Genomic DNA, 18,051 nt, shown 5'->3' with positions numbered 1-18,051 from the left:
TCAAAAAAAAATGCATCTTGAAGAGTCTTTGCAGTGAGTTTCCTTTGCATATAAATTTATGAAGTTGTTATATTTAATAACAGGTTCCATCACAGTATTTACTGAGGTTTCTCAGTAGCATTTTCATCTTACTTTACAGATCTATGTTAAAATATTATAAAAAATACTTGCTTTGAGGTTAGAATCAGGGTCTTCAGAACTTTATTAACCAATTGGACTGGATAACATATCTAGACAAGCTTATTCCACAATAACCTTTTCCTAAGACAAATAAGGAAAGCATCAAAAGATTTGATCAGCTGGCTAGCAAAGAATTGTGTAATCCTGAATATCCTGTACCCAATCACCAGCTGTCACATGCTGTTTGAGTACAAATAATTTGGACACAATTTGTACATTTCTCAACACATTCACCTAAAACTTGATACAGTAATTAGGCAATTAATATACAACAAACAGTCAGTATACATTTGATACTATGCAGTTATATTTTGGGAGCCTATTTATGCAACAGGACACCTGAAAATATTATTGCATTTAGTAACAACTAATTATCTGAATGAAAACCCGAGACAGAAAATTCAACCTTGCCTGAATGAGGAGGGTTATATCCAGTAATAAGGAGATAAAAGCATGGGAAGACATGAGAAAGCAGAGAGGAAGGAAGCCACCACTCGCTTAAGGGAAACTACAAACGAGCTCTTGGCAAATCAAGAACAGAACCACATGTGTGGTATCTACTATTTGACATTGAAGTAATTGTCTCACGTGGGTTATTTATTGGGATCAAGTAATCTGAATCAAAAGGGTATATGGAAATTTTTAGAATGGCCTGACTACCGGAATTGAGACCAAACTTCTTGGAAGGGCAGACTAATGACTACAAATTTATTCCCTTCCCAATTTCACACCAACAGTTCAAATCTCCTTTGATAAGACCTGTCCTACTTAACAGCTTGTTTTTCACCACGGATGTGTTTCTGAAGAGTGCAACAGTTAGTGATTCCATGGGCAGCAAAGTAGTTTTCCCCGTAAGAATTTACCTAATAGATGGGACACATGCAGGCAGCTAAAGAAACACATGCAGGCTTAATACAGACAGGTCACATGCGATGTGATCATTACCTTCAGACAGAAAAAGGCTCCCGTTGTCTCCTGCTGACCCTTTGGAGAGAGACCCCCCTCCTCAAAATACCAGCCAAAGGAAACATCCCAAACTGTCTTCTTCCATACGGCAAGCTTCTCCTCTTTTGACTACAAATTGATGTATACAGCTTTTGCCAAAAAGTTTCAGAAAATGAGCCAGATTACTTCCAATTTCAGGGAAAATAATTGAGACACAACTAAATGTTAATTCTGCTTTAGAACTTCCAGAAATACCTTAGTGAATAGCATCTGCTATGTGTTCCTGTGTAAAGTAGAGACAAGGAATTCTGATGTCAGTACATCACTAGATTACTTTTAAGACTACAGCTATTATATCTTTGGAATGGCAATTTATTTCTGCATGTAAAACTGGATAAAAGGCAGTAAGACTCCTTGGAAAATAAAACCTGTAACAATCAATCCTTTCTCTCCCTTTCCCCAGTAACACAGCTCAGAAAGTTCTTCCCTCCGACTTTGGCTTTTAGTAGCAAAAATGCTACAGAAACATTTTTACTGGTGTTTACATCAACTATTTGAAATTTTACAGCTATAATTTATCACAGTCTTTTCTTAAGCCAGAGAAGTTCTATTTCATATAGTACCGCACCAAAAAAAAAGTTTTGCCAGACTAGGACTATCCGTGGTAAAAAAACCTAACCAATCAAACAAGAAAAGCCTCAGATGAAAGCAGACAATTTTATTTCAATGAGTGCCACTACTGCTATAAATATTTATAATTACAAGCACCTAATGAAAATATAAAAGGTAATTTTGTTAAGACTGTCAGAAGTAATTAAAAATCTCTATAAGCACAGAACTCTTCCCCCCACACACACCTTTGGCATTGTAAAGCACAAGAAGGAAACAAAAAATCAACTGTTTGGATCTGTTCTTTTTTTTTTTTGGCACAGTCTCTGAAAGAACTACGTCAGAAATTACTTGGCATCTGCTATTCTAATACAGAAATTAAAACCCACTTCCAATGCAAAGTGAGAATTTTGTAAACTTCTATTGAAACATTAATTTTGACAGGTACAACAGGGCAAATCAATATTGCCTATTAAAAAGTAAAAAAAGAAAGAAACAAAAAAATCTACTTTGTGGATTTCAAGGTATTGTACTTTGGCATCTAAAAACCTACCTACAATAATCCCCAAAGCAATCCTTCCCACAGAAATAAGAATGTAGTACATCATTAATGCAGAAACAAATGTATAATAAAGGTGAAATACAATCAATCCTTACCTAAATTCACTCAATCAAAGAAACTGTAGAATATGCTTCTGGTCTTTCCCACCCTCCCAGCATTTTAAGGCATCAAGATAATTTCAGTTATGTACTTGTTGGTACTATGATACTTTGAAACAACTATGTTAAAGATATGAGGGAACTTGAGAAGGTTAGAGAGATGAGTCAATATGTACGTTTATAAGCACGAGAGTCATTGGGTTTAACCAGTTAAAGAACACAAAATGAATTTTAGATACTTATGCAGTGCTACCTTTAGTTTCAGGAAAAGTTTTCATATGTGTTATCTTCCCAGAAAGAACTCATTTTCAGATTATTTCTAAGACTTTGAGTTCTAAAGATAAATACTTATCCTTAGTACCTTATTTCTGACAGAAAGAACACGTCTTGGGGTAGTACATGAACAGTCAGTAACACACAAAATACGTAATATACCATTTCTGGAAACTAAGATTGGATCTAGACATCTATAAAGCTATTCAAGTTGTTCATCTACTTTCTATCTCATCTATTTTCACTTCTCTTTAACTTAGTTTTCAGTTAAATAAAATGTTACTGAAAATGGCAGGGAATCACATACCAAATTACAAGTAAATGATGGCCAAAACTGTTTTATGCTTAAGTCCTCCAGCTCCCTGTACTATGTGGTGTCCTTTCATGAGGAAGCAAATAGAAGAGGTCACCTCACTCTTTACGAGGTAGTTTTTGTGGCAGTTTTTAGGAACAACAGATACCCATGTAGTCCCAGACAGAGATAACACCTGAAACCCTCCAATCATTTACTTTGCAGAAATGCTTATACCTCTTAAGCAAGCTTTCTTTAGCAATCCTTTTCTAGTTTTTTCCAGAGGAAAAAGGCTAAGCTTTGTAACTTCCTGCAACTTAGGAAAGTATGTTACCAAGGTACGGTAACCTTATACAGACATCTATGCAGAGTACCATACATATCAAGAGAATCTCAGTCTTCTGTAATTATCCTCATACCACAGCTACAAGCTGAGAAAGTTGCTATTATGCAAATTTCACTGACAAGAAAACTGTGGCACACAAAAACAGTGCATCTCACAACTGGCCTCTGTCCTGGCCACAGATCAGGACAAAGCTCACGGGTTAAGTCCTCCATTAGTGCCATCAGCGCCAAGGCACAGAACCACAGAAGAGCTGAACATTGGGAAGGACTTCCGGAGACTGCTTAGGCCAGCCCACTTGGCTCCAGCTCAGCCAGCCTCTCCAATCAGGTTGAAAAAAAGCTGCCAGCAGATGTAGGAACCAGTCCTTTTCACATTTTTCAACTGATGTTTGCAGAAGGCAATAACCCTCCACCCTACCCTTTACTACCGCAATCACAAATGTATTTAAGTAATGCTTTCTGGACAGAGACATTAATGCAGCAATTTTCATTTACAGATTCAAAATAAATATAGCATCAAAACCCCTATCCTCTAAACTGGCAAAAGAACAGGAATTCTATTCTCCCTCAAGCATCCATCAGCTATCATGCTGGAAGACAGAACATGGAAAGAAACACCGGAATTGAATACATTTGTTAAAAATCAGCTCCCCCCTCAATGTACTCAGATTATTGGACCACTTTTGAGATTAAGAGTTGGACAGCGATACAACTTTTGCCTCCAAAACTTTATAACATGTGCCTAAAATCAGATGTAATATAAAATTAAAAAAAAAAAAAAAAAAAAGCATCAGTTAAGAGAGAAACGTGAGTACATGGAAATAGGGTGAAATGAATCTTATTAATAATGAGTGCAGATGTAGCTTCTAAAAAGTCAAAACACTTGCCTCCTCACAAATAGGTGCAGTGTCATTTGCAAGCTGGGAGTCAGGATATACAGGGGCACCTTTTTGTTCTCTACAGCTACTTGACAGTGCCAGGGACATAGCAGAGACCGAGATACAGCAACATGGCAATTACTGAACTAATTCAATGAAAGTGGTAGTCTCTGTAGTTAATTCAATTACTGTATTTTGGTTTTGCTTCATTTGGTCAAATTATGCCCCTGCTTATGCCTGCAAATCTGTTTTACATCCTTGTTCTTTCCCCTCTTCGCACCACAGGCTCAAATGACCAAATTCAGCCCTATGAGCCTGACACAGGATCAGAAGGCACCATCAGGGCCCTGCACTGCAAAATTATTCACCATGGGCTCAACCTCCTTCCAAGGAGGTTTCACTTTATAGCTACAGGCTTTCACTTTTTTTTTTTTCCTCCACTAGTTGCTTGCAACTCTTAATCCTAAAGATTTGTACCCAAGCCAATGAAATTCTGTCCAAGCTGAAAAACCTCAGACAATAGCTCTCAGAAGTATAACATGACCCATAACAGGTTATTTCTGAAAATGGCAGAAAAATTTTATGGCAACATTAACTCTTTCATTGTTAATGGCATAAGAAAATAAGAACTGTTGTTATAATTACTGTTAAGATTCTTATGCCTCTTCTTGGTATCTTAAGATTTCCAGTGTCCTCTGTTACAGTTACCCAAGTTCCAAATTTGCTCTTGGTTAAAGTTATCAGAGATAATTTATAACACAACACTTGCTTTAAAATGTGTGCGCAAAGTCCTCTGACCACTGTAATTTGATTTAAATTTAGTTCATTTTGTATTTCAATTACAATCGTAATACAAACTTTAAAAACCTTTTCTTCACACATTATCAAGAATCTAGAATATCATGCAAGATGAAATACGTAATTTCACATTAAAACTTAAATCCAGCAATAAGGAGACTGTCAAGTTCTCCTACTGTAATTGTGGCTTTGGTTTCTTTAAAATGCAATTTTAGCTGCATTATTTATATGAATGGAATACTTCATGATAAGCATTGAATCAAGATAATATTCATACACAAACCATAAAGATGTGCATAGCCAATTACTGTACACAATAATACTTCCATTGTTCATTGTTTACTTCAAATGTATCAATGCCAATAAATGCTTAAATTATGCCGTGAATACACTCTCAATGAATAAATATTAAGGAGTCATGTATCAGTAAATACCAAAACCACCAGCACAAAAATCCAATGTCTATAATAGTGGTGTTGAACTAGCAAAAGTTACATTTATAAAATGCCGAGATTAGTTTCTCAAAGCAAGTTATAAATTATTTCAAGCATACACATAATCAAACAACCCTTAAGAATGACACTTTTAACAATGAAATAAAGCATTGGAAAAATGAGCTGCACTTTGTGGGGAGAAGGATAGCAATGCAGACAATTTATTATTTTTTTTTCCTTGTTCATCCTGGAACAAGTTACTGAAAGTCACTGGACTTCTCTTCTTGTAACACAGAGGATGGAATAATTCAAGGGCATTGGAAGCTTCAATTAAGAGGTTTGAAACCAATTTTGTACACAGAAACTTGCACTCAGTAAGTCAAGGAAATAACATTATATACGGCCTTAAGAACCAGCAAGGTTAGGACCAAAGAGACCAGAAACTCCTCCAGATGGTACAGCTATCTTTCAAAATAGCAATGCAGTGCATTAAGTAGCAGAATATCATAATTGCTCATTTCACTAAAAATAGAAATTTAAAAATTGGAGCTTTGATTACAAAGGCAATGGGAATATTTTTAAATACAAAACCTATTAACACCCCCACCCCCCCCCCCCCAGCTAATATAACAAGCAACTGTCATATAACAGAGACAGAACTTTAACAGAGGTCCATAAGACACATCAGCTCTGGTTTTCCCACCTTCTGACTTTTGCTTAATAGTCACATACTTGTTAGCAGTTAGTTTTCCTTAGCAGATTCATGGCCTCATATTCTTTTCTCTGAGCAGGTCCAGTTGGCAACAGTACAATGCCAAGCTCTAGATTAAGCATTAGCATTGCTCCACTGTTTGCTTCTCAGCAGCATCAGTAATGAAGACGCAGCAGTAGCAGAAATTTCACGGAAATCAAGAACACAGCTGTGTTACAGTTCTTTGACAAGTTTTAAAGAACTGTAAATCACTTCAGAGCATGCTTGATCAATCTATACTGTCTTTTTTGCATCTAGCCACCACTTACCACCTAGCACCTCTGCACCAGCTGAAGAGTACAGAACAAATGATAGCCTATTTTGTATAGAAAACTAAAGGCTTGCATCAAGAGAAGCTAATGTTGGGAAAAGCAATGTTATTTCTACAAATCTGTGACTTCTGTAACTCTAATCCTCTAATTCAAATCCTATACTACATTTTTCCTGTTTACTCTTCCCCCTGGGATTCACAATGTACATTGTTAAGTTTTACCTGTTTAAACTTCTAGAAATTTCTCTTCCATGGCTTGTCAGAAACAGTGCCTTTTGTTTACACTTGTATATAAAATGGAAGGGCAATCCTAAGTAAGCTTGATTATGAATGAATGTTCCTGTCAGCTACAAGCAGATGCATGTCCATACACACAAAAGACAGAAATGAATCTTCACAATTTAAGGGCTTAAAGTCAGACCTACATTCAGTCTAATTTCAAGCTCTGTTCAGCAAAGTGATATCTGAGACATAACAGTTACCAATCATTACCAATCAGTTGGGGCTGTTCAGCCTGGAGAAGAGAAGGCTGCGTGAAGACCTCATAGCAGCCTTCCAGTATCTGAAGGGGGGCCTATAAGGATGCTGGGGAGGAACTCTTCATTAGGGACTGTAGTGACAGGACATGGGGTAATGGGTTAAAACTTAAACAGGGGAAGTTTAGATTGGATATAAGGAAGAAATTCTTTACTGTTAGGGTGGTGAGGCACTGGAATGGGTTGCCCAGGGAGGTTGTGAATGCTCCATCCCTGGCAGTGCTCAAGGCCAGGTTGAGATGGGTGAGATGGTTTAGTGTGAGGTGTCCCTGCCCATGGCAGGGGGGTTGGAACTAGATGATCTTAAGGTCCTTTCCAACCCTAACTATTCTGTGATTCTATGATTTCTGGAGTACACCTCAGCTGCTGCCCTATTACAAGCATGAAGTCTCAAACTTTGAAGTTACCTGAGCAGAATCAAGAAGATTATGATCAATCTACAGTAGGGGAAAATAATTTGAAATTATACAATCTTTACCTCTGATACAATGATCTTTCTTGGATCTCAAAAAGCTTTTTGAATTAGAGCTCACAGTCAAAATGAGGTAAGTGGATTTGTCAAAGATTTACAGAAAGACTAATGATATAGAAACAGAACAGATACACTCAAAGTACTGATTCAGCTCTGTCAAAAAGGCACTTGAAAGCAGGGCTCACCAATTTATTTTTGAGCTTAAAGAAAATGATAATTGCTTCAATATACGGAGCAACTACCACAAAGTACAAGTTATTGAGGGGTACTGGCTTCATGGTGACTGCCTACATACCCCACAGCAAATGCCAATCATTCCAGATAGTCTGTCCTTTAACTACCTTGCATTACAAATTACCATCACAGATGGTAAATGAAAATAAGGTATCCTAACTCGGATGCCTTGGACATCTAGTAGACAGAACCTACTGTTCCAGCTTCAGTTCTTCTGTTATTCTACAGGATAACACCTCACACAATCCCGTGTCATAACTTTACTACTGTCTACCAAAATCATAAGCAGAAATAACACACACAAGTGAACTCCTCTTAAAAAGTTTAACCTAGAACTAAAAGCTAGCCCGCAGAAACATGGGTTTTTTCCCCTCCATTTTGGCGTTCTACTAAGCAATAGCTTTTGCAACAAGAGAAGCACAAACATGAGAGCTTCCATGTAAACCAGAGCAGGAAGGTTATAATACATGAGTAATGTAGCTAGCGAGAAGGAATGGAATTGCTTCTGATTCAATCTACTGAATTTACTAGAATACAACATTTGTAAAATGAAGTAAAGTAAAACAGTCTTCTCAACTGTAGTATGTAAAACCATTCCATCTCAGCTAGGAAATGTGTTGCAGCAAACAATAATAATGTTGATTCAAGCAGTGGAATAATTGTACAAAGTAGTCATTTTTACTCTGTAAATGAAAAGTATTTAAAAAAACCTGTGTTTCATGTCTCAAATGCTCCTAATATATGAAGACACTAGGCATCCAGTGTCAAGTAACAAGTCGTTCTAAAGGACAGAATGTTGAGAATTGAAGTTACTAAACATGATCATTTCCCAATTATATTGCCAAATACAGCCTGTCTGAAGTATACTTAAAAAAAAACCACAAACAAACCGAACATAAAAGAGAAAAGCTTTCAGATCTGTGATTTTACTATATTCCTTAAAACAGCTGGTGAAAAGTCACTGCTCTCTCATGCAACTTAAAAAAGTTAAAACATGCAGACCTTTTTTTGTGGGTTTTTGTTTTGTTTGTTTTTTTTTTTTTAAACCCGGAAACTATTTAAAAAAAAAAAAGTCCTGTTTCTTGAAACTACCTTTGAGTTTTCTGAATTTACCTTGGAATGCAAAATTCTAAATCACTTCTTAATTAACAAAGAAAAAAAAATAAATACAACTTTACCAGGACTGAAAGTATTTATTGCAAAGGTTAAAATACTTGTTCCTACCTCCACCTTTGTTCGATAGAGAATGAGACGCTTTAGGCTGCCCACTTTGGCTATGTGGTTGAAAGCCTGAGGTGGTATTTTATCACATGATGAGAGATTTAATTCCTGAAGATTGGGACACATTTCAGTAATGACCTCCAAGCATGTTTCATTGAGGAAATGGCCACAAGACAGCTCAAGACGTATTAGTTCAGAGCCACAAACTTTCAAGAACCTGTAAAAAACCCCATATTTTAAGTGAAAAACAAACACTTTCAGGTGAAGTTTTAACAGTATTCAGACTCTAAGCATGTAAACCAGGAAACAGTTCCTTTCAATAATGAAAGGATTACTGACCACAGCTCTTGTATCACCTCAGTTAATTAACAGAAAACATGATTAGGTCAAAGTAAATTAATCACAAGCTCTCTGAAGAAGTTACTTTTGAATCAAATCTCTACAAATCCAGAAGAGACCAAAACAATTAGGTGTGTTGAGTTAGAGAGCAATGTTAAAAACTCAAAGTTAGTCAAGACTGTATCACCAACATTAACTTGATACTGTACATAACCTAGATATTATACAGTATTTTGTACAAAAGAATATTTTACTGCATTTTAAGAAACACAGAAGGGTATATAATGCTGTACATGGCATAAGGAGGCTAACGTCACTAAAGCAGTCTTAAGGAAACAATTCTACTTTGAAAATAAACTGCAAAAGAATCATCAGGGGTGAAAACAGTACAGAAAGGGATTTTTATGACACTAATGTTAGTCTTGAAAACCCTGTTTCAGTTTAGAAAGTCAGAAAATGCTTCATTCCTGGTGTTTATTCTGAGACAACGGAGCAAAGTACAACACAGATAATGTCTGAAATGGTTTTAAACAGTTCCTCAAAGCCAATGACCTGCAGGTTTCCAACAATAATCTCATACTTATCTCAGAAAAATCTGCAAAAGTAAAAATGAGGTTAAACAAACATTTTTAAATTAAAACATTCAAGAGAAGTGTTTTAAGACTGTTAGGCAAATATCCTGTTCCCTTCATTAACAAATAATTCAAAATCAACACTTTGTAGCTGTTCTAAGACACAGAGATTCCTAAGGGTTATTCCACATGACTTTCACTGGAATTATAAAAAAACTAAGATACTGAAAGACAAAATATCCAAAATTTTGGAAACTGATGGTCTGTGCATGAATTACACTGTCAGAGATCGTGTCACGAATACAAACTCTACTGTATCTAATCCAAGCTTTAATTACACACACATAAGCTTGTCCCTTTTTATTGCAAAGATAACCTTCAAACTGTAAATCAATCACAAACTGTAAATCAATCAAACTGCAAATCAATCCTGAATACAGTGAGTTTACCTAGACTGGTAAGCCTTCTTACGGGAGTGTCAAAGCTGAAATGACACGACAATTCACAACATTAACATCAGGTATTTAAACATTATTGCTAGTCTAAAATAGCAGTGTAGAGTTCAACACCGCCACGGAGAAACACAAGATCAAAATCCCATGGAAATCAAGACAGAGACATAGAGACATACGGATTCATTGCTGATTACCAATTAGCCAATTCTTCTATTTAATGGGTATTTTAACAATATATTAACACAGCTTCTTTCATCAATAAATTATCAGGTTTGTTTGTATGGTGATATTTTCCATAAAACCTTGTCAGTCATCACTTATTATACCTCTAGCTTCTAATTTGCTAACAGATAAATATTTTATGAATTACTCCATTACAATAATGGATGTTAGGTTAACTGCCATGCAATTTAACAGGGCTTTGCTGTTACAAATGTTGGTACAGATCAACATTTTTCTCCTTCTAGGACTATTAAAAGTTAACATTACCAGGTCAGTACACCCAGTTACCTCCCTAGACTCAGAGAAGAACTCTAGGCTCACCAGCCTGAAAAATTACTATTCTTATAACATTTTATTTTAATTCATTACAATTGAAACACACAGGCAGAGCATACACAGCAACAGCAATGAGTGTTGCACTTCATGACTTTGCTGCCTTTTTGGGAAAGGTTATTTAACACAGAGGCAAGGGTGTAAGGTACATGGAAAAGGGTACAAGAATGAGCTGACAGACATGAATAAAGAGATGTATGGAAACAGAAGGAGGAATTTGAGGAAGTCACCAGTAAGCACAGAGCAGAGAACATCGGGCAGAATTGCAGAGTTTTCTGAATGATCCAGAGATCCCAGTCTTCGTTTGCACTAAACAGGCTGCTCAGGACAGAGATTTTTGCTGATGTCTTTCTACATGGATATCCAAAACCACATGGCAAAGTAGAACATTGGTTCTCATGCTTTCAGAACAAATGTGGCATGGTTTTCACACTACTGAGACTTACCAGACGCTGCGTGCCTCTCTGACTTAGCTCATTGGTAAACAACCAACCTCCCAAAAAGTACCTTCTACCCAAATCAACATTTCTTCACATACTTCTTTAATCACTGAAGATTGACTGGTTCCTGTTTTTAGTCTCTATTCCTTTCTGCACAATCATCCATCCCTTTAGTTTTTTTTTAATCAATATTTTATACACACAATTTCTGAAGTTATTTCCCTTCATGTTTGTTATGAAATACAACTAAACAACCTAAACTAATGGGAACATGCGCATCTATTTTGCTAGACACTGGATTGGGCCTTTCCCTCAAAGTCTGTCCTCATTCCAGACTGCAGTATTTCAAGAGTCTTGGGTGTTTGATGGGTTTGGGTTTGGTTTTTTTTGAGGAACTGTGGTGGTTGTTTTTATTTGTTTGGGGGGGTTTGTTTTTAATGAAAAAATAAAAAATAAAAAATTAATCTCACTTTCCATCACCTTCTACCTGCTTTTAAGAACTGCTGCTCATTCTTCCTCCCCACTACCCCCAACTTCAGGGAAGTAATTTAGTCCTACTGAAATCTTTCTGAAACATCAAATATATCTATTAGGAGTTAAGACACTGTTTGGTCATGGTCGTGATAAACCCCCTTGACCGTAGGGTTAGTCTATTAACAAATTCTAATCTTGTAATTCATGTCTAAGCATACTGCATGAGCCAAACATGATCCAAAATTAAAATACCAAGGTAAGAGATAGCACCCTTCATGTCAGAACTGGCTGCATAAGACCTCCTAAACAGAATTCCCAAAATACCTTTAGACACATGCTTGTGAGGGTGGCTAAACACACCACATTTGCTCCAATGATTTCTAATGGAACTGCATGGATCCAAAACCTAGACTTCACTGTTAGCTTAATGATCTTCACTTAGTCAATATCCCATGGCTCAAGATTACTGAAAATTCTTCAACAAGCAGGGATCAGTCCAGTTCTCCCTCATCTACTAATCTTCCTAAACAGAAATAGCTACTTTGTATAATTGCACTCCTTTAATATAATTATCCCACCAGTTTTCAATCATTCTGATTTTATCAAATCTATTTTCAATTAAAATGTTATATACTCATTTTGTAGTCACTGACATATAAACCACTGCATTTGGCGTGGCAGAGACAGGAAGCAATTTCCATTTATTACAGGGTTGGATAGATTTTTTCTCTTTAGCACTTTCCTTTGTAGTGTTTGTTACCTTACAGAATCATAGAATGGTTTGGTTGGAAAGGACCTTAAAGATCATCTAGCCCCAACCCCGCCTGCCACCATCCAATATAGTTTCCAACATCTCCAGGGATGGGGCAGCCACAGCTTTTCTGGGCAACCTGTTTCAGTGTCTCACTACCCCGACAGGGAAGAACTTCTTCCTAATGTCTAATCTAGACCTCCCTTCAGTCAGCTAAAAGCCATTCTCCTCTGTCAGCTTAAAGTCATTCCCCCTTTTCCTGTCACTACATGCCCTTGGAAGAAGTCCCCCACAATGTAAGCTATTCTAATCGTTACAATGTTATTTTCCACTCTAGCATGTATTACACTGTCAGCCAACCTTAAAACATTACATGCAAGTGGGGTGAATATTAACTACATGATCTTGTGCTTTTCTCAACACAGATGAAACATTTTAATAAATCATGCAAAACAAACATGATCACTTAATCTCAGTTACAGCAACTCTAGGTTTTACTAAAAAGCTGTGGAAATTAAAGCAAGACACAGACATGGTTCTTAAATTAAGAATCAGACATTATTCCTATTTTTCTGTGACTATTTGATGCATGTTTCCGTAATTTCTCTGACCTTCCTGCTAGTCTGATTCACAGCAAGCCTCACCAAGTTAAACATTGTCAAAATACACCTCTATTAAACAGCACCTAAAGCCTTCAAATGTTAACAACAAAATTGCTGAATAAGTATTCCTGGATGTGCTTGACATGCAAACACTGTATGACTAACTTGAAAATAAAACACTATCAATTCATTTTCACAGTATAAAATGTTAGAAATGATAAAAATCTTAATACCTCAGATATTTAAGCAAAAGAGTTTAAACAAGCTAATGACATAATCAGCGACAGAAAGAAATCTGCATGCAGAACGCCGGTTTTAATCTGTCATGGTCCTAGAGCTGTTTAAACCTCAGAACATGTATTCATCATCTTGATACCCAGTACACCTTCAGTCAGCTTGCCACACTTTTCTTATATAGGTCTTACGCTCCCACACTGATACTCTTCTGGCAGGAAGAAAATCACTGTACCTCTAACGCCAAGAGAAATGCAGTGCTGCTTATGTAACACTTGCTGTGAAATCTTTGCTATTCCCTGTCACATTGCATTCCAGACACTTGAGACTGCTCAGATACTCAACTTCATTTGTCTTTCACTTTTCCATGCACTTTTAGTTCAATCCAAATGATAAAATTTAGTTAATTTATATTATATGCTGAAATGAAAAATTTACAGTAGTCATTTTTAGCCCTGAGGAGTAGATGTTATCAATAACTTAAAATACCTTCAGCTTTGCCTCGGGATGTTCATATGCCTGAAGCATTCTATCTTCTCATGATTATACAGTATTAGCTTCAGTCTTAAAATTACTTTTTTTGAAAAAAAAAATCTATTTTAATATCTTTCTGCAAGAAAATATATACTTTCAACTATTTTTTACAATCATGTCTATATATACCTTTAAAAGGAACACACAAATTTACACAAGCTACTTCTTTTGAAACCACAGATAAAAACAGCTTGGAAAGGTATTTGCCAAAATAAAATTCAAGTAATACTAGCATTTAAACATGAGCTGACTTGCAGAAATATTAACCTAAATTGTACAGTTGTAAGAATGAAACTAACTTTACCAGTTTTGAATTCAACAGTGCCAACTGTAACACCAAATGCTGAAAAAAAGTGCAAAAATAAACAAAAAACCCCAGGTCCTGTAAAAGTGAAATGCTGTCATCTATGAGGATAAGGTATTTTGGTTTTAGCATCTTGCAATTTCTATACTGCCATAATTTGTAAATAACTTCACAAACACTACACATGTCACTTAGCAAACAATGTTTTTTCTCCCTGAACGGACCAATACGGGTGGGGCTTTTAAAAACAGCATAACAGAGCCCTTCAAACTGTTAGAACTTCTAGGCAGAATTCTCTTGGCAGCCGCTCCTGGCTGCTTATGCAGCAATTTAACACAAATTTGATAAACCTGAAGTACTGGAACAAGCAATTTAGGCTTGTTTCAACTCAACCTCAAGTTATGAGAGGGCTTTTTCACCAATTAAATCCAGAATAAAAGATGCAGCTTGGTATGCTATCAGCTTTATTTAGAAATTTCCTTTGCAGAAAGAAACAGAAAATACCAAGACCAGAGAGGAAGCCAAGAAGAGCAGGATAAAGAGAAACCAACAAGCTCATTCAGAAACAGTCATGCAGTAGGCAGCAAGAGAATATTTTACACTAATAAACGTAGGGGTACTTGTCTTCTACTGTTATGTAGAGAGACAGAAATATATAAGTATTTAATTTCTGCAAAGGACAATTACAGATTAAGTTTTTAGTACCAGTTAACATCAGCAGGTAACTGATAAAAGCAGCAATGTACCCTCCCTAGCCAGCTGAGAGCATCATCTGCAATACTCATATGCTGAAGAATAAACTGAAAAAAAATTTTAATTATGAAACAGAATTCCTAAGAAAGTCAAAGTACCTCCGTTCTTTGGAAACTCTGTTTTGTGTAATACCTCCCAAAAGTGAGGCTGGGTGAGGAACACGTAGAAGTTAAAAAAAAAATTATGGGATTTCATGACTACATGTTCTGGATGCTGCAATATCCACATGATGATGGCATCTTGATGAAAGTCAGGGCAAGAGAACTAAACATTACTTGCCAGATTTCTCCTTTGAGGAACACCATCTCTTGCCAGGAAGCTACTTCTTTGAAGAAAGTCACATTAATGCTTTTGAAAAGCAAGTGTTGTTCTAAGAGGTCTCCTGTATTAACACATATTTGAAAGCAATGACCACCAAATTTTCCTTTCTTGGAAGCTAGCAAATTCAACAAACATATACCCAAAGGAAAATTTGTGTTTGGAAATTTTACTAGAAAAGACACTTCTACAGAACAAAGAGTTGCAAAACTATTTCTGTATAAGGAAAAAGAAAACTTTCAAAACCAAGCCTAGTTACAGTGGAGAATTTTTGATTCAGAAGTTAAAATTCTGAGAAGTCACACCTGAAAACTATTTTGCTTACAACTTTGTTTCAAAAATCTATGATTGAACTGCAATTCCCATTCCCAGACTGCACAGCTCTTCCAAGAAATACTTTTTCCTAGAAATACAGATAACTCCACAATTGTATCAACGGCCAAGAACACTTTGTTACAAATAAATATCACCATTATAATGAATATAAATTGACCATGTTTATTCACTGGTTATTAATAGTAAAACAATGACTACCTATCATTTTAAAAATGCTGACTACACATAAGTGCTGCTATGAGTTCAGCACTATTTTTCAGTCCTGTAGCAATAAAGTTTTTTTCAACTAACTGGAAGTCAGAAATGCCAGAACTGCAAAGCTTATAATTCTCTGAGTTTGGAAATTCATTTATTTGAAAACCTGCATGGTCAAAACAAAAATAACCCAAAAATTTAAAAACATGCCATGAAGATGCACATATTTTAAATGTTCAAAACACAAATTTAATAGCTAAGCATCAGAAAGCAAGTACTTTGTGATTTCAGAGATGAATTCTCAATTAAAGCTTGCATATTTATGATCTGCATAATGTATCTAATATGAAATCCAAATTTAGGAGAAATGCTTGTACCCCATTTAACAGCTAGCTGGTGCCTATCTATTTTATCCCATTTAACAACTAGCTGGTGGCTGCCTCCTTTTTCTACCAACAATCACAAAAGATCTTAGGGCTCCTGGATTATGAGCTGGAAGGTCAGGAAAGCAACATTCTCATCCCAACAAAGTATTTCTTCAAATTATTTTGCTTCCCCAGGGAAGGCACCCCGGCAAAGAAAATAAAAAGTCTGAAAACTTGATTTAACCTTTTATTCAGAAAACAAATGAGAGCTAAGACAATTTTTTTTTAATATATATAAGAAACAGAAATGTTTAATCAGTCAAGTTCTGCTTTCACCTGCCACTGCTGATTACCTCTTAGTTGAAGCAGCAATTTTTGCTTAAATGAAATGCTTTGATAGATGTTGTTTAACTAATGCAAACGAGCAAAGAAGCAAGAAACGATATCTTAAGAAAGCAGAGAACACGGCTGTTACACAGAGAAGATTCCCTGTGAATTTGCTATTTTAATGACCTAAAGCACAGTCAGCTCATTGGAAGATGCACAAGCAAACCCTCCATTTCCCAACAGGACTAATGTTTTAAATCATTTTTATGAAAATATTTGCACTTACATTGCACTCCAGTGATTACTTAGGGCCCGCACCTTGTAAACATGCAGTTTATTACTGCACCATTCTAATACAGTCCTACTGATGACTCATCTGTACAAAAACCAACCATATTTTCTTTCTGAGATAGACTTTTGGACAGCTTGGTTCTAGTGGAGTTTTTTAGAAGCCCAGAAGAAAGCAAAACACTGCTCCCCCTTGGAAAAAGCCTTTCAGTCACAGGTGGTTTGGCACATGCAGATTCTACATATGGAAATGCACTTCAGCTGCTGTATCCAGAATCTCTTACTGGTTTAGCTCTTGTCTTTTCCTATATCATAACAATCACACCTTTTATAGCAAATCAAACATTTTTTGTCTTTTAATACTGTTTCAGATACTTAGCAGAACTACTGTGCAGCAGCTCTGCAAACAAAGCTTATCAAAATACTTCTGTACATTTAGCACTGACCTGCTAAATCCAGAAACAGAGATGGCTCCCCTGTTCCCAGTCCAAGATAAATTCAGCCATTGGATGAGAGTGCAACGAGACTGCAGGTATTCCAGAGATGTGTCATTAATCCTTGCCCAGTAAGGTTGTAAACTGAGATGAATGTACTGTAGAGGATCACAGCAATGTTGATATAGTAGCTTACAAGTTTGCGCTAGTCTACACAGGTCTGGTACTGTAAGATGACTCAAAATCAACTGGATGAGCTATATTAAAAACAAAAAAAAGTCACAGATGGTCATACAGCACTTGAAATGTTAAGAGAAAACCAAAAAGGATTAAGAAAAGATGTTCTGGCTTCAAAGAAAAGTAAACCCTTTTACTTAGAAGTAACATGAATAAATCATTGATTAACTATTAAATAGGACTGCACTGCCTTCTCAATTTGATGACATTAAACAAGAAAGGAAAAAGCAGATCAACACATGAAAGTGACAGGAAGCTTTCAAATTAAAAGTTTCTTTACCCATGCTAATTTAAACAGTGATATATATGTAAACACTATGTTTACATATTTCCCTTCACAATGTCTGCACTACTGTTGATCAGAACACTGAATTGGCATTTTCTTTCTTCTGTGGATTCGTTTTTTAAAATGGCAGCACATTTGCAGAGTACATGGAAAAACAATACCATGTCCCACTTTCCCCACACCTTGAAATGATTTCAGATTTATTCCTCTGCTCCTAGCTTAAAAAAACAAAACAAAACAAAACAAACCCAGTATTTTGTTTTCTACCTTATATCCTCTCCCATCCATGCTGGACTATGCAACTAGGTGAAAAAATTCAACATTTTCAGATCTTTTACAAAGTAATCTCTTCC

At 36.1% G+C, this 18,051-nt stretch overlaps 1 protein-coding gene across 6 annotated transcripts in view; it reads right to left on the bottom strand.

Moving 5' to 3' along the window:
* The window catches only part of FBXL4 (F-box and leucine rich repeat protein 4), a 63,547-nt gene that overhangs the window by 21,330 nt on the left and 24,166 nt on the right, over positions 1–18,051 (bottom strand). For all 6 annotated transcript variants that reach the window (XM_061460248.1, XM_061460247.1, XM_061460250.1 and 3 more), the window contains exons 5-6: positions 17,188–17,432; positions 8,903–9,116 (exon numbers count right to left, since the gene is read on the bottom strand). In XM_061460248.1, coding sequence (XP_061316232.1) covers positions 8,903–9,116; positions 17,188–17,432 — 459 coding nt within the window. The remainder of the gene's footprint in view (positions 1–8,902; positions 9,117–17,187; positions 17,433–18,051) is intronic.

This window comes from Pezoporus flaviventris, unplaced genomic scaffold (genome assembly GCF_033815535.1).
Source record: "Pezoporus flaviventris isolate CSIRO_AGI_PZ_B2104156 unplaced genomic scaffold, CSIRO_AGI_Pfla_v1 ptg000031l, whole genome shotgun sequence".
NCBI lineage: Eukaryota > Metazoa > Chordata > Aves > Psittaciformes > Psittacidae > Pezoporus > Pezoporus flaviventris.
This window is presented reverse-complemented; position numbering and strand designations above follow the sequence as displayed.